At 39.5% G+C, this 22,126-nt stretch overlaps 2 protein-coding genes across 3 annotated transcripts in view; one reads left to right on the forward strand and one right to left on the reverse strand.

Moving 5' to 3' along the window:
- MOB1B (MOB kinase activator 1B) overlaps window positions 1–1,039 on the reverse strand; it is a 108,479-nt gene extending 107,440 nt beyond the window's left edge. Inside the window, exon 1 of one of the 2 annotated variants that reach the window (XM_072748831.1) lies at window positions 487–1,039. The gene's annotated coding sequence lies outside the window, so the exon portion shown is untranslated. The remainder of the gene's footprint in view (window positions 1–486) is intronic. The other variant, XM_072748833.1, reaches the window with a different exon arrangement.
- Window positions 129–19,069, forward strand: GRSF1 (G-rich RNA sequence binding factor 1). The gene is made up of 10 exons (XM_072748827.1): window positions 129–558; window positions 3,154–3,310; window positions 4,764–4,919; window positions 5,324–5,467; window positions 6,205–6,340; window positions 8,634–8,818; window positions 9,794–9,915; window positions 11,258–11,393; window positions 11,969–12,044; window positions 13,733–19,069. Exons 1-9 carry the CDS (start codon window positions 205–207, stop codon window positions 12,016–12,018), a joined length of 1,440 nt encoding a protein of 479 aa, XP_072604928.1. The 5' UTR covers window positions 129–204; the 3' UTR covers window positions 12,019–12,044; window positions 13,733–19,069.
- Window positions 19,070–22,126: the final 3,057 nt, after the last annotated feature.

Consider the following 22,126-nt stretch of genomic DNA (forward strand, 5'->3'; position numbering starts at 1 on the left):
CGCGGGGCGGCCCCGCCCCCGCCTGCCGCGGCCCCGCCCCCGCCTGCCGAGGCCCCGCCCCCTCCCGGCTCGCCGCTGCCCCGGGCGCCGCGGCGCATGTGCTGGCGCCCCTCCCCGGCCCTGGCTTCCGCCCCCGCCCCGCTCGCGCCGCAGCCGCCGCCGCCGCCGCAGCCGCCTCCAGGCCCCGCGCCGCCTCCGGAGTCCATGGCCGGGACGCGCTGGGTGCTCGGGGCGCTGCTCCGGGGCTGCGGCTGCAACTGCAGCAGCTGCCGGCGCACCGGCGCCGCCTGCCTGCCCTTCTACTCGGCCGCCGGCTCCTTCCCGTCGGGCGTCTCGGGCCGGCGCCGCCTGCTGCTGCTGCTCGGGGCCGCCGCGGCCGCCGCCTCTCACGCGCGGGGCCTCCAGACCGGGCCTGCGCCCGCCGGGAGGCTGGCGGGGCCTCCCCCCGCGGCCGCCTCCGCCGCCGCCGCCGCCGCGGCCTCTTACCCGGCGCTGCGAGCCCCGCTGCTGCCGCAGTCGCTGGCGGCGGCCGCGGGCCCGGCGCGGACCTACTCGCAGGTACGTGGGCGCCCTCCCCGGCCGCGCGCTCCCGCCCTCCGCGTGCGCCCTCCGCGTGCGCCCTCCGCGCCCCGCGCCCCGCGCCCCGCCGGGCCTCCTGCCCGGTTCTCCCGAGGCTCCGTGGCCGTTGAGGCCTCGCTGCCCGCCGCCCGCGGTAGGTGCGTGCGAGGCTGCGGGGGGCGTCGGGGCCCGGCCGCGAGGGGCGCGCCAGGCCTCGGCGGGCGGGGAGGAGGCTCGTCGCCGGCGCTCGCTGCGCCGGGCCCGGGGGAAGGGCTGGGCCGCCCCCGCTCGCCGAAGGTCACCTCTGCGCTGCCGCCTCCCCCGGCGGACGGGCCCTGAGGACCCCGGGTGGCCGCCGGCGGGACGACGCCGAGGAGCCTGCGGCGCTGGCGGAGGGGACGCCTGGAAGTGAGGCCGCGGCCGGGGCCCCGGGACCGGGCCTGCGCCGCCTCCCTCTTCAGCGTCAGTCGGTGCCCTCCGGGGACTCGGCTGCAGCCGCTCGCTGCTCGGAGGGAGCTGCCGCTGCCGCTTGTCACGTGCCGTCCGGGAGCCGGCAGCGCACGTTCGCACCGGCGGGCTCCTGGGGCCTTGGGTCTTACTTATCTGGTTTTTTTTTTGACTTTTTATTTATTTATTTTAATTTATGATAGTCACACACACAGAGAGAGAGAGAGAGAGAGACAGGCAGAGGGAGCCCGACGCGGGACTCGATCCCGGGTCTCCAGGATCGCGCCCCGGGCCAAAGGCAGGCGCCAAACCGCTGCGCCCCCCGGGACCCCTTTACTTATCTTTAATTCAACCTGCGCTTCTCCTTGAACTTAGGGGAACCGGGAGGCTGATGAGCGTGGCTCTGCCGGCCCGTGGCGGAGCCAGTTGATTCGGATTGTGGCCCAATACTTTGTGCTGCCCTTTTCGGTGAAAGCGTGTGAGGCTTGCGGAATTCTGGGGAAATGGGGAATATTGCCTTTATTGAAAACAAGCAAACCCCCCCCCCCCCCCCCAATCTCTAATAAGCTTTTGTGAACTAGCTACTCTCGGTTATTTTCTGTGAAATTGGCTCTAATGATTATCTGTTGAATCTCCCTACTGGTGCTAACACACTGCTCACATTTATCCTTGATTTTTAGAATTATAGGGGATCCCTGGGTGGCGCAGCGGTTTGGCGCCTGCCTTTGGCCCGGGGCGCGATCCTGGAGACCCGGGATCGAATCCCGCGTCCGGCTCCCGGTGCATGGAGCCTGCTTCTCCCTCTGCCTGTGTCTCTGCCTCTCTCTCTCTCTCTGTGTGTGACTATCATAAATAAAAAATAAAAAAAAAGTATTAAAATTATATGTAAGTCTTCATGAAAATGATGGGAACATACAAAGGAGTGAAGTATCTTCTTAGAGCGATAGATTGCAAACCACCTGATTTAAAGTTGGGTTGTCTTTCCACATTAATGATTGTGTTTGTTGCATTTTTATTAAATATGTAAAAAGACATCTGCTAGAGGTTTACATTTATCATTGACTCCTCGCAGGTAGGCTTAAGTCTCAAGGTAAATCATGGAATGGTACAAAGGAACATCTCTCTTGTTAGCCCAGGAGAGTGCAAGTTTTAAAATTTCTTCATTGTCAATCCTGTTTTTTTGTAGTGCTTATTGAAATCTTAGTAAATTCCAGTTTTTTCTTAGTCTTGTAAAATAGAGTTCTTTAGGCACGTCTCAGGCGCCTGTTACCTTAACACTACTGCTGTCACCTCTTATGATCTTTCCCTTACTTAGTTGGTCTGACTTACCAGTTGACAGATTAGTCTGTCCATGCATCCTGCTCTCTTGTAGTTTTACCTACTGGTAAATGCCTTTTATTAACTCTATTTTGCCAGGTTGAGGGGACACATTGAGCTTGACACTCAAGTCTCTCTGTTGTATGATACCAAGTTCCTTTTGCCAGCTCATCTTCTTTGGCTCCTAATTATACCCTGAAGTTTAGCCAAATGGGATTATTGCTGTTTTGCAAATGGGCTTTTGTTCATACTGCCTCTTCCTCTCACCTCTCCAGCTGGAGTGCCCTATCATTTATATATTGCTGTCAAAATTCTGTCCTTCCTTTGAGGCCCATCTTTTATTATGACTTGATTCTTCTGTTAGTGTTCTGTTTTGAATTCCTATAATAATCTGTATCTTGACTGTAGTGCTTAAAGCATCCTGTCTTGTAATGCTTGTCTTAGTCTAGATTGTAAGCTCTTTGAGATGAGGGCCTAATATGGCACATGGTATATAGGAGGCACTTATATTTGTCAAATTGAAGGGACCCTTCTTGTTCTGCTTTAACTTAAACACTATTATTAGGTGTGATTTGGGACTGATGAATTTAAAAAGAAGCCCTGGATAAAATTTATGTCCTGTCAAATCATTGGGATATACCTGCTTGTTGCTTTAGAATGTACAATTTATGCCAAAAAAGGATGAGTTAAACTTGTGAAGTTTACTTCTCGCCTCTGAAATAGTAACTGTCTCTTAAGAATAACATCCAGAGCATTAGTTTGCAGAAATAAACATTTTCTAAGTGAGATGGTCAGAGAAGCATTTTTTCATTTCTTTATTTCTCTTGGAAGGAGTCCAAAACTACCTACCTGGAAGACCTTCCACCTCTACCTGAGTATGAATTGGCTTCCTCCAAGTTAGGAGAAGAAGTAGATGATGTTTATCTCATTCGAGCTCAAGGATTACCGTGGTCGTGCACTATAGAAGATGTGGTTAACTTTTTCTCAGGTACCTTTTATGTATGTTTGAAATATATAATTTTGTCTGAGTAAAAAGTAGCCTCATGGAAACCGAGTTAAACTATACTGTAGACATCTTATTTGGTGGTTGGCAAGTTGTCTAGTTCTGACTGGTTGTATGTGCATACCAACTGACATCATGTGTACCATTTGTGGCATATACCAGGTGTAAAGATTTTAAATGCAATCCAAAAGTGTAATGTTAAAACTGCATGGTAGAAACCAGTTTTTTTTTTTCCTCTGAAGTTTTGGTATTTACCTATCAAAAAGCAAAACCAGTTAAGTGTAGCTCTTTATGTAATACATGCATTTAGAATACAAGATCACTTAGTGTCAAGTGGCATAATTTCCTTAGTAACATTTTTGGAATGTTTACATATCTGTGACTGGTTTCTAAGTTCTGTACCTGACTATGATTTTTAACTTTCCTTTTAAAAGGGTTTTAGAAAGGGCATCTGAGTGACTCAGTCTGTTAAGCATCTGACTCTCAATTTCAGTTCAGGTCATGATCTTAGAGTCCTGGGATTGAGCCCTGCGACTGACTGGCTTGGTGCTCAGTGGAGAGTTGGCCTGAGGATTCCCTTCCTCTGCTTCTCCTAGCTTGTGCTTTCTCGCCCTCAAACAAAATAAAAAAAATTTAAGGGCGTTATTTATTTATTTATTTATTTATTTATTTATTTATTTATTTATTTAATATTTTATTTGAGAGAGAGCAAGACATGGAGGGATAAGCAGACTCCCTACTCAGCCCAGAACCCAGCTTGGGGCTCAATCCCAGGACCCTGAGATCATGACTTGAGCTGAAATCAGATGCCTAACTGACTAAGCCACCTAGGTGCCCCCTCAAAAAAAGGCTTTTAGAAGATGCCACCTTAAATATTGTAAAATGATGTAATAATATAGAGTACCTTAATGTGCATAGCATTGTGTGGGTCAAGTATTTTATGAGGCTCTTTACATCTTCAGTCTGCTGCCATTAGAAGTGTGCAGTGTGAGGATCTTTCTTTGGTAATGAAAAGGGGCAGAGTTCAATTATGGTAACAAAATTATCATTACAGGATTTATTTTGAAGTTCTTATGATTATAACAGAAGAAAACATGTGAAAACTTAACCATATTTTAATTCTTTATGTTATTTGAAACTGATTATAGAAGCATTGAGAAGGACATAATAGATTCTGTGTTGAGCCTGTTTGCTATTTTAATGATCAGGAGGTCATAAACTTATGTGCTAAGGTTTGCTTATCTTTTTCAAGTAAAATTTTATAGACTATTGCCTCATTAGTATTTGGATGTCTTCAGTAATGGGGGTTTCTATAAGGAATATGATAGACATTTTGGTTCCTGCTTTGTTGTTGGAATTGGAAGATTCCATTCTAGCGACTCGTATAATTGAGTTAAAAGTTTGGTTTCTGGTTTTGATTTTACTCACGTATTTTTAGACTGCAGAATCCGCAATGGTGAGAATGGAATACACTTCCTCTTAAATAGAGATGGGAAACGAAGAGGTGATGCCTTAATTGAAATGGAGTCAGAGCAGGATGTGCAAAAAGCCTTAGAAAAGCATCGCATGTACATGGGACAACGATATGTGGAAGGTATGTGAAGTCATATTCTGGCTTTTTCTGATCAGTACTTTAGCCCGTACTTTCTAAGGCAGTTTTGTTTGATCCTTAGCAATAATGAAGTAGATATTATGAATACACCCTTTTATAGGATATGAAAATGAAACACCGAGGTAATCTCAGTTTCTTACCTATAAAAATGAGGATGTTGACCAAGTTTACCTCACAAGTTGGGATGTTTAAATAAGTCACAGCTGACACACAGTAAATATTCATATTCAGTAAATGTCATTTGTTATTTTCTCCAGAGAAGTACACAAAGATTAAAAATACTAGTTTTTACATTCTAAGATAACTCACCAAGTGTGATTTTTTGTGTGTGTGTGTCTTCCTTTGCTTTGTAAATTTCTGTAATTTTTGTGTGTTTTTCTTTGTAGTGTATGAGATAAACAATGAAGATGTGGATGCCTTAATGAAGAGCCTGCAGGTCAAATCTTCACCTGTGGTAAATGATGGTGTGGTTCGTTTGAGAGGACTTCCTTATAGCTGCAATGAGAAAGACATTGTAGACTTCTTTGCAGGTACTTTTTCAGTTATATCCTGTTTGGGGCCTCATTTTTCTTTTCCTTATTGTTTCATTTTATATCTTAGATGAACCTTTTTTCTAGGTAACTGCATGAAGTTATATTAGGTTCTTTAGGGGAGAACTTTTTACTTGGGTATTCAGTGTTTATATAAGTGTTTTGACCTATTCTGCTGATCTTAGGAGAATGTCACATTTCAAAATTATTTCATGCAGGTTTATTTTACTGTTGAGGAATATAACCTCATAAGCATGGCTGTATTTGTCTAAAACAATAACAATTTCTATAGTTTAAAAGCATTATCTCTCTCTTTTTTTTTTTAAGATTTTATTTATTCACGAGAGACACACAGAGAGAGGCAGAGACACAGGCAGAGGGAAAGGCAGGGTCCACACAAGGAGCCCGACATGAGACTTGATCCTGGAACCCCAGGATCACGCCCCGGGCCAAAGGCAGGCACTAAACTGCTGAGCCACCCATGAATCCCCGATTGTGTGTTTTAGATGGATTGCATGGATCCTAAATATTCTGGAAATACAAATGTGTAGGTGTTACTGGCTTTGCCACATAATAATTTTCTTCCCATTAGGCATGTATCCGACTAGCAAACAGACATAAAATTTTACTAATAAGATTTTAAAAATTACTACTATATGAATGAATGTATTATTCCTAAGGATAAGAAAGGCTCCTTTTAGCAGCACTAATTCGTAATAATTTTTTTGGTGTCATAGGACTGAATATTGTAGACATCACTTTTGTCATGGATTACAGAGGGAGAAGAAAAACAGGAGAAGCCTATGTGCAGTTTGAAGAACCAGAAATGGCTAACCAAGCCCTATTGAAACATAGGGAAGAAATTGGTAACAGGTGAGTGAAGCAGATTCTAATAATGTGAAGTATCCTACATTGGGTCATTTTGATGAATGCACTGTAATATAACTGTAAAATTATCTAAACACAGAAAAGTAGAATAGTATGATCTGCTAAATGCCCATCACTTAGGATTAACAAATTATTAACATGTGTTATATTTGCTACATCTGTTTTTTTTCAGTATGCATCTTTAAAAAACATTTTCTCATGCGATCCTAATATTGTCACGACTAACAAAATTAGCAGGAATTTATTATCATAATAAATATATCTATTTATTACCACATTTTCCCATTTAAACCAAAAATGTCTTTTCAGAGTTTTTTTTTTTTCCTTTTAGTTACCAGAATCTGGGTATGGTCCACACATTGCATTTGATTGTTATGTCTGCAGTTCTCTTAAACTAGAGCAAGTCCCCTTCTCCTTCATATTTTTATTCCCTTTCCCTTGTAATTTATTTTAATTAATTAATTAATTAGTTTTTGAGGATTTTTATTTATCTGACAGCACAAGCAAGGAGGGCAGGAGAGGGAGAAGCAGGCTCTCACTGAGCAGGGAGCCTGATATGGGGCTTGATTTCAGGGCCCTCGGATCATGACCTGAGCCAAAGATAGCCGTTTGACTGAGCCTCCCAGGTGCCCCTCCCTTCCCCTTTTTACATATAATTAACTTTTGGAGATACTGAGTCAATCATCCTGTACAATCTCTTTCTCTCTCTCTCTCTTTTTTTTTTTTTTTAAACATTTTTATTTATTTGAGAGAAAGTGAGCAAAAGAGCATGAACAAGGTGAAGGTTGGAGAGAGAAGCAGATTCCTTGCCAAGGAGCCTGATATGGGGCTCAATCCTAGGACCCTGGGATCATGACCTGAGGCATGAAGGCAGACTGAGCCACCCAGGCATCCCCTGTCTCATGTTTTATATTGATCTTATGCTTCTTCCTGGTGTCACTTTGTTCCTTTGTATCTTCAATTATTTCCTGAAAACTGGAATTTTTTTTTAAAAAGATTTTATTTATTTATTCATGAGAGACACACACACAGAGAGGCAGAGACATAGGTAGAGGGAGAAGCAGGCTCCATGCAGGGAACCTGATGTGGGACTCTATCCTGGAAGTCCGGGATCAAGCCCTGAGCCAAAGGTAGATGCTCAACTGCTGAGCCACCCAGATGTCCCTGAAAACTGGAAGTTAAAGCTAGTCTTGAATTGATTCAGGTTAACATTTTGGTATGGATACATTATAGATATTGCTGTATACTACATATCACATCACATTAGGATGCATGTAGTGATGGATGAGTTCATTTGTGTCAAATTTGGAAGAGTACTCAAAAGTGTCAAATTTCAGATTGCTATTTTGCTGCTTTCTGACTATTTTACTTGGCTTCATTGAAGTTTTAAAAATTAAAAAGCCATTTTAAAGCCATGTCTTTCAAGATCTATGTATAGAATTGATTCAGAGGTCTTTAGTAATTTTTTTAAATAAAATGTGCATGCAAACCACTCTCTACTCCCATTTTCTTTCAGTACTCTTCATATTTTCTTTAATACGTCTTAGAACAAATACATCACTGTTAATGTTTTTATGTGGGAACATTATGGCAGTGTATAAATCTCTTCAATACATTAAGAAGTGGTGCCTATCTAATCTTTATATATCTATAAATACAAATGATTTTTGCAACTCAAGCTTAATTAACCTAATTTGGAAAAGCAGTATTGAGAAAAAAAATTGGTTTCAGAAGCTTGGATTTAATAGATAATCCTTCTGCCAAGCAGATAGCAAGTCAGAACTGACATTTAGTTCATGAATTCTCGTTGGCATCTTCTTGAAGTTCTGGAGGGTATTAGCTCCTCATATACTATGACTTTTAATATCTTATACAGACACTAATTTTTACAGAATTGACTTGTAAGGCTTCAAAAGATTGTTAACCAACTGTAAAAAACAAAACCCTTCTACCAGATTATTTTGATATACACAGTCTTTGCATAGCTGTTCTCATGAAGCAAAACAATAGAAAATACTTTTAAATTATATATGAAGAAAGCTGTTATCTTGAGTGGGGATGTGGGGAAGATTACATTGATGACATGTTCTCTTAAGAGTACTTTTCATGGCCTAATATGTATGTATATCTAGTTTTACTTTTTCTGTCATTTGTTATCTTTGGACACTTGTGTTTCATAAGCTATTGGGAATATTCTGTATGCATGTATTATTTTAAATGAGTTCAATGTAAAGTTACTTTGCATTGTTTGTGCCTGTTCACTTTTGCTTTGACATAGGTATATAGAGATATTTCCAAGCAGAAGGAATGAAGTCCGAACACATGTTGGTTCTCATAAGGGAAAGAAAATGGCATCTTCTCCTACTGCTAAGTATATAACTGAGCCAGAAATGGCCTTTGAAGAACATGAAGTAAATGAGGATATTCGACCCATGACAGCTTTTGAAAGTGAGAAGGAAATAGGTAAGGACCTGCATTGTTGAGACTTACTGGGTCTATCTTGTATGTTTTGATATTTAAAATATTTTTTATGACCATGTTGTTGAAATTATTAGATTATAGGACCAGGTTATTGAGTTGGAAGATTTCTCTGTCTTTGAGTGTAGTCAAGTACTTTGAATATAAGGAGGAGGCCTTAGTTATTTCATAAAGTTTGTTTTATATAATCATTTTTGTTGGATTTCATATAAAAAGCTGGGTGGCACAAATATAATAAAAGGATATAAAGCCTTTAAACTAAGGTAAAAACTAAGGTAAAAAAAAAATGATCTATTTAATAATTCCTCTGATTCCTAAGCCCAAAGTAACATGTAGAATCTTTGAATTGATAAAACCTTTTTAAACCCATGCCATGGTGGGGAGCCTAGATGACTCAGCTGGTTGAGTGACAGACACTTGATTTCTGCTTGAGTCATGACCTGGGGGGTCCTGGATTGAGCCCTGAGTTGGGCTCTGAGCTCAGCAGGGAGTCTACTTCAGGATTCTCTTTCCCTCTGCCCCTCCCCCTGCTGTTGTGTGCGTGCACACTCTCTGTCTCTCAATAAATGAATCTTTAAACTCCCATTATCATATTTCTTCTTTTTTTTTTAAGTTCCTATAGGCACCCAGAAAGTTTCTTCTGCCTTTTTTTTTCCATTGATAATCATGTTTCCTTCTCTCTGTTCTTATAGAAAGATCTGTTTGTTTGTTTGTTTGTTTTTGTAATCTGGTAATGGTTTGATGCAGTAAATCTTCGCACTAAATCCTAATGGGTGTTCAGGTGATACCTGTTAGGTGGCAGAAATTTCAGACCATTTTTGCTTTTAAAATTAAAGCCCTTCTTCCTTACTGGTTCAAGAAGAATTGAGGATTTTGACATAAAGGTCATACCTAATTATAATCTGTTAATAACTCTGAAACTCTTGTGTTACTGACAGTGCTTTTTGTTCCACTTCTCAGAATTGCCTAAGGAGATGTCAGAAAAGCTTCCAGAGGCTGTTGATTTTGGAGCTACATCTTCACTACATTTTGTCCACATGAGAGGATTGCCTTTCCAAGCTAATGCCCAAGACATTATAAATGTGTGTGGCAGTAAGATATCCAGTCTCAATAGGTTTGAACAAAAATTCTAAGATTGAACTTACATTAATTTGGGAAAGATACAGAAGAAAATACCCTATTTCTGAACTCTCCCTGGACAGTAAGGTGCCATCTCCTTGGTTATGGAAGCTTGTTTTATTTTCTTCAGCTGAGAAGTGTGGATTTTATTACATTTAAAGGTCAAATGTATAATGAATGATAGAGGATTTTGGTAAATACAGAATAATACGATGTAGCTTTAGTATTCAAAGTAGAAAAGTTTGGTTTTTCTCTAAACTGTTTCAACTTACTTATTTTTGAGTTTAGGAAACAGACTCAGGGAATTTGTCACAGAGGAGTTATACACTAAATAAGAATCCCAGTGCTCCTAAATGCTTAGATGCATGTAGACTTCTTCATCAGGATTCCCTGATATTTGAGAAAAGGAATTTTAAAAATATTTTTATTTTATGACCCACTATATATGAAAAGAAAGGAAAACAACAGTAGCCATGTTGACTTCATGAATTTGAGTACATATACTTAATGTAGCTCCAAACCTAGAGTCTTCAGTTAGTAGTGGGGCCTCAAAGTTGTCTTCATTGCTTCAAAAAGCCTGATAGGAATCATATCCTGAACCAGACAAAGGTCAGAAAGTCTCATTAAAGCATTACTTTCTGTTTCTTTGGTTTGAAATGATAACCACTCGGTGTGGTAGCTCTCTTTATGTAGTGCTGGTAAAAAACTGGGGAGTAGGTACATACCTGATTTAAAAAATGGTAAAAGTGACTTATTAAGACATGTAGTTTGGGGATCCCTGGGTGGCTCAGCGGTTTGGCGCCTGCCTTCGGCCCAGGGCGTGATCCTAGAGACCAATCCTGGGATCGAGTCCCACATCAGGCTCCCTGCATGGAGCCTGCTTCTCCCTCTGCCTATGTCTCTGCCTCTCTCTCTGTGTCTGTCATTAATAAATAAATAAAAATTAAAAAAAAAAGACATGTAGTTTATTTGATGAGCACTCTTTAGATACAAGGAGAGGATGTGTTTGGGAGAGGTGATAAAAGCAATCCTTATTGGCATAAGAAAGTTTGAGAATTCTTGTGTTATTGTACTTATATTTAAGTTTTCTGTGGACAGATATTTGAAATGTAACCTTGAGTTCTAAGAGGATCAGAAAGGCCGGAAGAGATGGTAGATATGTAATGTAACTACTGTGTTACTTAAAGAATTTTCTAAAAACAAATTTCTTGAGTCTATGAATCAGATTCTGAAAGAAAAATGCGGAGCCTTAGACTGCTAGAAATTGGGCCTCTTACCATTCTGTTGCTTTTGTTTATCATTTAGTTCTTTGCTCCACTGAAGCCTGTTAGAATCACCATGGAATACAGTTCTAACGGGAAGGCCACTGGAGAAGCTGATGTGCACTTCGATACCCATGAGGATGCTGTTGCAGCTATGCTCAAGGATCGGTCCCATGTTCGTAAGTGCTGCCCATGGTTTTTTTTTTTTTTTTTTTTTTTTTAATTTTTATTTATTTATGATAGTCACAGAGAGAGAGAGAGGCAGAGACACAGGCAGAGGGAGAAGCAGGCTCCATGCACCGGGAGCCTGATGTGGGATTCGATCCTGGGTCTCCAGGATCGCGCCCTGGGCCAAAGGCAGGTGCCAAACCGCTGCGCCACCCAGGGATCCCCCTGCCCATGGTTTTTATGGTCATTTTTTTACTTCTGTTTTTGCTTACAAATGGCTTTTTCTGTTTTGGAGTTTGCCTCGAACTTTTTCCTTGGGAAAAGTGCTCTGTTAATACTACTAAAATTAACTGTAAAAAGGGCAAAATACTATATTATAATGAAAAGCGTTTGCTAATTGTCCTGCATATTTCTGTACAGAGGTAGGATTTTCTTTTTTTTTTTGCTTTTTAATTTCGTTTTTGTTTTTAGTTAAGAAATGTAATGGACAAAGGGGTTTTGAGTTGCTGTTTGAACTATGAGAAAATGACGGTATTATTTCTCCCTTTTCAGTTTCTTAAAATAAATCCTCTTTTGTCATTCTTAGACCATAGATATATTGAATTGTTCCTGAATTCATGTCCAAAGGGAAAATAAGACTTCCAGGGACTCCAGATAATAAGGTAAATTTAAGAGGTACAATTGTGAGAATTATTTTGATAAATTAAGCATTAACTCACTAAATTTATAATATGGTGGAAGCCATTCTTTTTTTTTTAAGATTTTATTTATTTATTTGAGAGAGCATGTACTCATGCGTGTACATGCAGGGTGAGACACAGAGGGAAAGGGACAAGCAGACTCTGTGCTGTGCAGGGCCTGTTGTGGAGCTCGATCCCACGACCCTGAGATCATGACCTAAGCCCAAATCAAGAGTCGGACGCTCAGCTGACTGAACTACCCAGGCACCCCTTAATAATGATCAAATTAATCAAGGTAATTGAAGTATCAAAATAAGGAATGAAACTCTCCTAGGAAATAGTATTCATTATGATTGTATTTGGGTATTTTTCCTGTATAGAATCTTTCGGCATCATTCCCAATATTGATCATGCTATGTGCCTAAAAATTATTTTTACCTTTAATATCTGAAAAGGTGCTTTTATTGGCTTTTTTCCTTATAAAATTTAAACCCATCTTGTCAATTGTAAGATCTTAAAATGTTTAAAATGATACATTTGAAATTCTCTACACCGTCTCTTCCTAAAAAGTGTTATGAAAATAGTTGTTCTAGGAAGTACATGATTTCATAGTGTTGTGTTGACGTGTGACAAATCTAAATGTCTTGATGTTGTTTCCCTTGACTAAATGTTATGTGATATCTTTTATTTCCCCACATTAATGTATTATAATCATTTTTCTATATGTAGTGGTGTATTTGAGATAAAAAGCTGTAATTATTTCTTGGAAATACATGAGGCATTTCTTTTTTTTTTTTTTTTTTTTTTTATGATAGTCACAGAGATAGAGAGAGAGAGGCAGAGACACAGGCAGAGGGAGAAGCAGGCTCCATGCACGGGGAGCCTGACGTGGGATTCGATCCCGGGTCTCCAGGATCGCGCCCTGGGCCAAAGGCAGGCGCCAAACCGCTGCGCCACCCAGGGATCCCATGAGGCATTTCTTTACTGTAGTTATCACAGGCTGTTTTTTTTTTCTTTTTTTTTTTTTTAAGATTTTATTTATTTATTCACGACAGACATTGAGAGAGGCAGAGACACAGGCAGAGGGAGAAGCAGGCTCCATGCAGGGAGCCTGATGCGGGACTCGATCCCGGGACTCCAGGATCGCGCCCTGGGCTAAAGGCAGGCGCTAAACCACTGAGCCACCCAGGAATCCCCCAATAATAGGCTATTTTTGATACAAAGTCCCACAATCTTGGCCATGTTAAATATTAGCTAAAATCTATTGTAAAATATATTTTGTGCTCAACTCTGAAAACCTGCTGTTTCATACCAGGCTATACACACTAATGCCTAACTAGTTTTCTTTATGTTAACTTAATGGATTTGTCACTAAATGGATTTGCACTGAGTCAGAAAAAAAAGTATTGGGGCGATTGGTGGCTTAGGCAGGTAAACGTCCAACTCTTGATCTCAGTTTAGGTCTCAGTCTCACGGTGGTGAGAGTTTAAGCCCTGTGTTGGGCTCCATGTTGGGTAGGGAGCCTATGTTAAAAAAAGAAGTTATTAAATTTGTAATTCTAAATGGTCTGGGAAAGGGTATGATATGGTAACACTTTTTCTTTTCTTTATTTATTTTGCACCACTTCTTCATTTTGAGTAAATGCGCAACATTTTTCATTTTATTTTCAGGATGAAGCAAGAAGCATTTCATTTGCACATCTCTTTTGGACGTGGAATATAAAGTTCCAGTTTTGTAGCAGCAACTGCTAGAGAATGGATTTGGGGATTTTGGGTTAATTGCTTGTAACACAAATAACATAGTGGACTGTTTAGAAAGGAAAAGGAAAGATTCAGTTTGGAATTACAAAATAAACACAAATTTAAATTTTTGTTTATTCTGTTCAGGATCTGATTTAAAAATCTGGGTTTTATTTTATATGATAAAACAGTTTGTTTTCATAGGAGATGTGTTACCCAATGTAAAGACTACATATTTTTATTCAGCACTGTGCTTGAAAATCTTTCTCCCATTTTACAGATACTCTGTTTGAAGTTTTGTCTTTTTGCCTATGAATTAAGGCTTTGATGTAAAACTTTTCTGGAATGAAATACTGATTTATTTTAACCAAATACTCACCAAAGCAAGGAAAAGTTTCAGACCTTTGAACCATTAAGGTTTGGCAGAGTAGTTTTAATTTTAGATGTATTAGATTACTTAGGTAGGGGTAGAAATTTAAAGAATCAAAACAAAAAGTAAGTACCACAGATTAGTGAGTGTAAATGACAACGATTTGGCAGTTTTATGTCTTTAGAAACATCTTGCCTTTCTAAGCTTTGTGGAAAGGCATTTGACTTTGGTGTCTGTATCCTTAAGGAGAGAATTCTAGTCTCAACTTGAAAGTTCTCTGAACATTTACCCCCCTTTTTGATTTTGGGTAAACCTTAAGGGTGTTTGTTAGTCTCAAAACTGTGAAGTGACATGTCAAAACAGTCCTGACTGGTAAGAACATTAATGGCTTCACTTGAATTTAAACCAGCTCCTGAGAGGAAAAAAAAAAATCTGTCTCCTCATTTGCTTTCTCAGTGGGATAGCACATCCCATATTTTAGAACAGGTAGGGGTGCCTTGCTTAAATAAAAATAGCATTTAATGTATAATTGTGTGAAGGGTTTATGGATAAAGCTGTACTTCTGTCACATTGTGACAGTATCTTCTGCTTTAATATTAAACAGCTTGTTATTTAAATACTGGATCAAAATGGCTGGCTTCAAAATGTAGTCCTTAATAAACTAACTTTATGTGCACCTATGTAGGAGAATCAAAGTCCTGTATACTTTCTTTGCCTTGTTCCTGTTCTCAGGGTGACGACTGCCACATAGTTACCAGGAGATACAATTCTAGTTCTTAAAATTGAATTAGCCCAGATTTCTGAGAGGTGATATCTGGAAGAGAGATGACGTGTTCTCTCATTTAATACAGAACCATCTTTGATTACCAGCTAAGATATGAAATCACTGTACTGTAAGTAGTCAATAAATGAAGGCTTGTTTCAGGCTGCAGATTACCTAAGAGTATTTATTTTGGAGTGTGTGTATCAACCAAATATATTTTTGTTACATCACGTCCTGGTATAGTAGAAGAAGAAATTGAAATTGTAATTTTTATTTGTATATTTATCATCCTATATGAACATGACTTAATTAACCATCCTAACATCTATAGTATTACTACTTAAATAGAAATGTGTTTTCATATATGATTGAGTGTACCAAGCTATCAGAACTGTTGTCTGTAGCTGTGTGATCTATTAGAATATGATCTTTTCTCTGTATAGCAGTAGGTATCTAATTTGCTGTGGAAAAAATTCTATAGGGACTGTTGGGATAGGATTGATGAGAAATTAATTCATTTGCAATTACTTTCTTTTAAAGCTAATAAATTTCATTTGTACATCTCTAAGAAAAGAATGAGAGCAAAAGCATGCAAATGTTATGTGGTAGGTAAGCATGAAGAGGGTGTATCTTGCCACACTAGTGAGTGAGTGCTCAGTACAAAAGGTGGCCATTCTTGGGAAGTCATCTTGTGAATTCATACACTTTACTCCTTCAGTATGTTAGAGCTCATAATTTAGGCTAGTAAATGAATGATTGCTGAGAAGGAAAATGTAGCTACTAGAAGGAGAAGAAAAGCACATAATAGATTAAAAGTAATTTTTTATTTTCATCCAGTCAAAAGACATATTTCTCTTTATTAAAATTTGACAAAAGTGGGTTGTGTATTATCTCATTACCTGCTAATGATAATTGAAAGAAGTAATGACAGTGAATTTTGCTCTTGCATTTGGGTCCTTTGTGTCTTTATAATCTCTGGTGGTAAATCTATAAAAAATAGCAGGTTTAGATATGGAGAGGTTACCCATCTTGCTGTGGCTAGCTACTTGAATTGCAAGGAGGACCTCTGATAGGTTACATGTAGATACTGAGGAGAAGATTGCTGAAGATTGTGATCTGATTGATGTGCTCACTGATAGCAGAGAATGAATGAAGCATAACCAGAGTGTCCCTCTGCCTGGAAGAATAAGGCTTCTGCTAGGTGGAGAGGGAGACCAAGTCCACTGTGGAGTGGAAGGCTCTACATTCTTCTCAGTGCCTCTGCCGGTGTGGGGAGGAGGAAGTAGGAGAAGGCTACTTAGCGCTGCATGCCGTTTTGAGGCGATGGCCCTACTTCTTAATGGTCAACATGCCCTATCGGCATCCTTTGCCATAAACAGTCCCCCTAACAGATTCTCAATGGGGTTTTTTTCTCTGGGTTATATCTTTTTCTCTTTAAAAAAGCAGTGTTTTAAGAGTTTCCCCTAAATTACGTACAAGGGTTCACATTCAATTGGCAGGACCTGTATTATAGAGTGGTGTAACTCAGCAGTAAAGTAGAGGCAGTTCCAGAGGCTTTAAAAAAATGCTGTCATGTAGGGAATACATTTTCCCTCGGTTCAGCAGATTAGAATTCTGAAGTTTGTAGAAAGGGAATAAAGCTGCTATAAACATTCATGTGTAGGTTTCTGTGTGTACATAAGATTTCAGCTCATTTGGGTAAATACCAAGGAGTACGATTGCTGGATCATATGGTAAGACTATGTTTAGTTTTGTAAGAAACTGCCAAACTCTTCCAAGGTAGCTATGCCATTTTGCATTCCCACTAGCAATGAATGAGAGTTCCTGCAGCAGCAGTTGATTCTTGTCAGCGTTGGGTGTTGTCAGTGTTTTGAATTTGAGGTATTGTAATAGGTGTTCACTGGTTATCTTGTTTTAATTTGTAATTCTGTAATGGCCTAACATGGCGAGCATCTTTTATATATATTGATTTGCATCTGTATTGTCTTTGGTAAGATGTCTGTTTAGATCTCTTGCTCAGTTTTTTAGTTGGGTGGCTTTATTACTGAATTTTAGGACAGGGATATAGGAAGGTTTAGTTTGGTTCTTACACCTTGATGATATGAAAATAAATGATGGGGTAATTTGTTTATATTTTATTTTTTGAACGAAATAAAATTCAAGAGCTATGAAAGGGTTTACAATAAAGTCTCCCTCCCATCCTGTACTTTAGCTACTTAATTTCTCTACTTGGGCAATGGTGTGTCATCAGTTTCCAATGTAAACATCCAGTGATATTTACTGTATAGATAAACCAGTACCTAATAGACATCTTCATTTTTTTAAAAAATATAAATTGTAGCATACTATACATGCTCTTATGCCATTTTTCCCCATTTAATACATTCCAAAGATCATTTTATATCCGTATATAAAATCTTCTCATTTTAAAAAAATCATGGATGTAAGTAATTTAATCTATCCCTTAGTGATGAACAGGTAAATTGTTTCCAATCTTTTGCTATTGTAATGCTGAAATGAATTACCTTGTATAAATTTATGTCCTTTTGTACATACATAAATTTCTCTAGGATAAATGATCAGAGTATGTGCACTTGTAATTTATATCTAAAATTAAACTCCTATCTATAATTTGTTTTTTCTTAGTTTGTACCAGCAACACAAGTGCCCATTTTCCCTTAGCCTCACAAACACAGCATATTAGCAGTCTGCCAGTATGCCAGGTTTAAAAACATCCACGATGGTATTCTCTTAGGAGGTAGCATTTCATGTTTAAGACTTCTGGGATTTCATTTTCTGTGAATTATCTTTATATCCTTTACCTGTTTTTCCCCCCTTTTATTATCCCCATCTACTCATTTTCCTTTTATTAATCTTAAAGCAAATCCAAGACATAGCATCATTTTATCTGACTATTTCAGTATACATGATGTCTTCTGTAAAAAGGACTTTTAAAAAATACCGCCATTCCTAAAAATACTAATTTCTTATCACAAATATCTATCTGCAAGGTAATTTTAAAAAATTTTTATTTGAATCCGGATTTAAACAACAATCCACACATTGTAATTGGTTATTCTGATTCCCCTGCAACATTTTTTTTTTAAAGATTTTTAAATTTATTTATTCATGAGAGACAGAGAGAGGCAGAGACACAGGCAGAGGGAGAAGCAGGCTCCATGCAGGGAGCCCGATGCGGGACTCGATCCTGGGACCCCAGGATCATGCCTTGGGCTGAAGGCAGGCGCTAAACCACTGAGCCACCACCCACGGATCCTCCCTGCAACATTTTTAAATAAATTTCAAGCATACAGAACAGTTGAATTGTAAACATGCCTAGACATGCACATAGATTATACAAGTAATATTTTATCATATATTTTTTAAGATTTTATTTATTTGACAGCGAGCAGGGAGAGTGGCAGGCAGAGGCAGGGAGAAGCAGGCTCCCCACTGAGCAGGGAGCCTGACGTTGGGGCTGGATCCCAGGACCCTGGGACATTGACCTTAGCCGAAAGCAGATACTTAACCGACTGAGCCCCCCAGGCACCCCTATTTTATCATATTTTCTTCATCACATTTTATCTGTGCATCCATCAATCTGTCTTTTTCTTTCTTTATTGATATCAAGGTTGTAGACCTACTTGACTCTTAAGCTTAAGCTTTTTGGAATACATAATTGTTAACTAGAGTTTTTTTTCTTGAGGTAAAATTTACAGTGAAGTGAACAAATGTTAAGTGTACCTACTGCAAGATGAGTGTTAATGTACAACTGTGTAACATAACCTCTAGCAAGCTATGGAACATTTCCATCACATCAGAAAATTTCTTTACCCAGTCAAGTTCTGCACTTCTGTCCCTCCTTTTAGAATTTTGTTTTTACCATGGATTGGTTTGACCTATTCTAAAACTTCATCTAAATGGAATCATACAGTATGTATTCTTGTGTAAATTTTCACTCAGCATGTTTTGAGATTCATCTGTATGTTTCAGCTCCTCCTCTTTTGTTGCTGAATAGTATTCCATTGTGGGTAAATGCCACAGTTTATTTAACCTTTCACTTAGGTGAACAACTGATGGACTTTGGGCTTTTTCTAGTTTTGGGTTCATATGAATAAAGTTGCTACGAACATTGTGCAAGCCTTTTTGTGGATCTATGTTTTAATTTCTTTTGGGTACTTAGTAGAATATCCTGAGTTGTAAGATTGATGTATTTTTAATTCTACTAGAAATTGACACTCATTTTTCTAAAGTGGTCCTCCTTTTTTATAAAAAACAACACTAGGAGTTCTAGTAGGTCCACATCTTCACCGTTTGCTGCCAGCTTGTAATTTTAGCCGTTCTGTGTGTGATACGTAATAATTCGCTGTTTGTGGTTTTAATTTGCTGTTCATGACAATTGATAATGTTGAACATTTTTTCATATAAACTTATTGGTCATAGAGATTTCATTAATGAAGATGAAGTGTCTGTTCTTTTAGTCTATATGTTCCCTGTTCCATTTCTTTTGCCCTTATTTGAAGAAATAAGATTAACCTGTTGAGGTTTCCACAAACTGAATTTTGCTGATTGCCTTTCTGTGATGTTTATTGACCACTTTTTTTTATTGTGTTTGGGTTTTTTTCTTAACAGGGTCCCTATATTCTTGTAATGAGTTAACTAAATACCTACCCCTCCCCCAGCACTTTCTCATTTTGTTTACTTCTTACAGAAATTCTTTTTATGTGGTGCAATTCTTTTTATTATTTTAGAGAATGCGTGAGCAGGAGGAGTAGAGGGAGAGAGAGAGAATCCCAAGCCGACTCCATGCTGAGTGTGGAGCATGATGTGAGTCTTGATCTTATGACCTTGAGATCATAATCTGAGCCAAAAATCAAGAGTCAGACACTCAACCAACTGAGCCATCCAGGTACCCCTATGTGGTGCAATTCTTAAATCTCCCCTTTTATGGCTGCTAGGTTTTGTGTCAGAATTAGGTCATCCTAATGAAATGGTTTTTAAAGTACCTGGTGAAAAGGTGTGACAAGAATATTGATGGACTCAGTGAAACAAGGATCACCAAGATGCTTTCAAGTGATAGACTGAAGTGCAGAGGTGAGATTTCACAAATATATTCAAAGACCTGTGATCCCAAAACATACCTGGTTCTAACTGAACTAAAGAGGCTCTCAACCTTTTTTTCTGTCACTTGACAATGACATTTTGGAACCAAGAGTTCAAAAGAAATTGAGTTATTCACAATTTCTGATAGGCTGGCTGTAATATCGCCCATTGCTTGGTCTCAAGAATGCAACTGAGGGAATATAAGTTATAATATTGGACTAATTTTTAACCTGCTTTAACTTAGAAAAAATTATTTTTGATTTACTTTATAATTGAATATGAGTGATGCTATTGTGTCAGAAGCAGCACCCTCAAATGGTAAGGCATCGTTGCTGCTTGCGGACTTGTATAGCTTTTCTACTCTACCTATTGGAGGCCTGAGTGCTCTCTTTACCATACTTAATTATTGATTTTTAGGAGTCTGACATCCTCAGCAATGCTTACAATTAGTCACTGGCTCTATTTTTAGCTAATTTTACATTTCAAGATAATACGCTATCTTTGAATAAAATTTGCCTTTTAAAAAAAATTTGCCTTTTATTCTAGGTGTAGAAATTCTGCATGTCAGATACTTGATTTCTTATTTGGTAGACTGACATGCTTAGAAAATTTTCTTCTACAGAAGTGATTAATGTGTGAACAAAATTACTTGTCAGGAATGTTGAGAATAAAAGATCTCAATAATTTACAAATCCCCAAGCCAACAAATGTGTAAGAGTCCTTAAGATTTGACTTGAGGGACCTGTAGGAGGAAATATTAGGTGAAATTATTTGAAAAATTTATACTATAAATAAAAACATGGTGACTTCTGAAATCTATTTATTTTTCTTTTAAAGATTTTATTTATTTATTCATGAGAGACAGAGAGAGAGAGAGGCATAGACACAGGCAGATGGAGAAGCAGGCTCCATGCAGGGAGCCTGACGTGGGATTTGATCCCGGGACTCCAGGATCACACCCTGGGCCAAAGGCAGGCGCTAAACTGCTGAGCCACCCAGGTGTCCCTGACCTTGACAATTTTAAGGAGCACTGTACTGGCCAGGTGTTTCGTAAAAGGTCCCTCAGTTGGAATTTTGAGGTGTTTCTCATGGTTAGATGGGGTTATAGGACCTGGGGAGAGAGAACACAAGGGTGCTGTTTTCAGTACATCTTACCAAAGATTCATGTTATCCGTGTGACTCATCACTGACGTTAATTTTGATTACCTGGCCGAGATGGTGTTTGCTGGTGACTATAAATTTTTTTTTCTTTCTATATCATACTTTTAAAAATTGCATTTTCAATATAATGCAAATTACTAATAAGCGCAGCCCACATTCAGGAGGTGGGAGTTAAGCTTCCTCTCCTTGAAAGAATAGGAGCTACATATATCATTTGGAGTCTTTCTGTGCAGATGTGCTGCTTCTCCGTCACTTACCTTTTATATTGGTATGGACTCAGATATTTTGTACTTCGGCTTTAAAATTCTATAGACATCATCTTGCTCACATGGTTTTGGCTTTGGCCACCGGGAGCTCTTCTGTTGGCTTCTATATCCCTTCAATGTCCCCCATCCCTTGGTTTTTATGCCACTTCCTTACTTTGTGGTATTACAAGATGTCCCAAACCTAGTAGCATCAGCCATTTCTCCAAAGAACCCTGGTTCCTTTTAGTGGAGAATGGTGCTAGAAACCAAGCTTTAGTTTCTTTCTTTCTTTTTTTTTTTTTTTTAAAGATTTTATTTATTTATTCATGAGAGATAGAGAGGCAGACACAGGCAGAGGGAGAAGCAGGGAGCCTGACGCGGGACTCGATCCCGGGTCTCCAGGGTCACGCCCTGGGCCAAAGGCAGCGCTAAACCGCTGAGCCACCCGGGCTGCCCACAAGCTTTAGTTTCTAATGAAAGATTGGATATGGGATTGTGCCCACTGCTACTGTGTTGGCTTCTAGACCCTTTAGCAGAGCTGTGTGCCAACCTATATTCATCTTCAACCAAAATTCTCTATTCACCGCCTCATTCCCCCTGCTTTCTGGCAACGACCATTCTACCGTGCCTGAATTTGATTGCCCTCAGGACCTCATAGACGTGGAGTCCTAGCTGTCCTATGA

The sequence above is a fragment of the Vulpes vulpes genome, chromosome 2 (assembly GCF_048418805.1).
Source record: "Vulpes vulpes isolate BD-2025 chromosome 2, VulVul3, whole genome shotgun sequence".
Lineage (NCBI taxonomy): Eukaryota > Metazoa > Chordata > Mammalia > Carnivora > Canidae > Vulpes > Vulpes vulpes.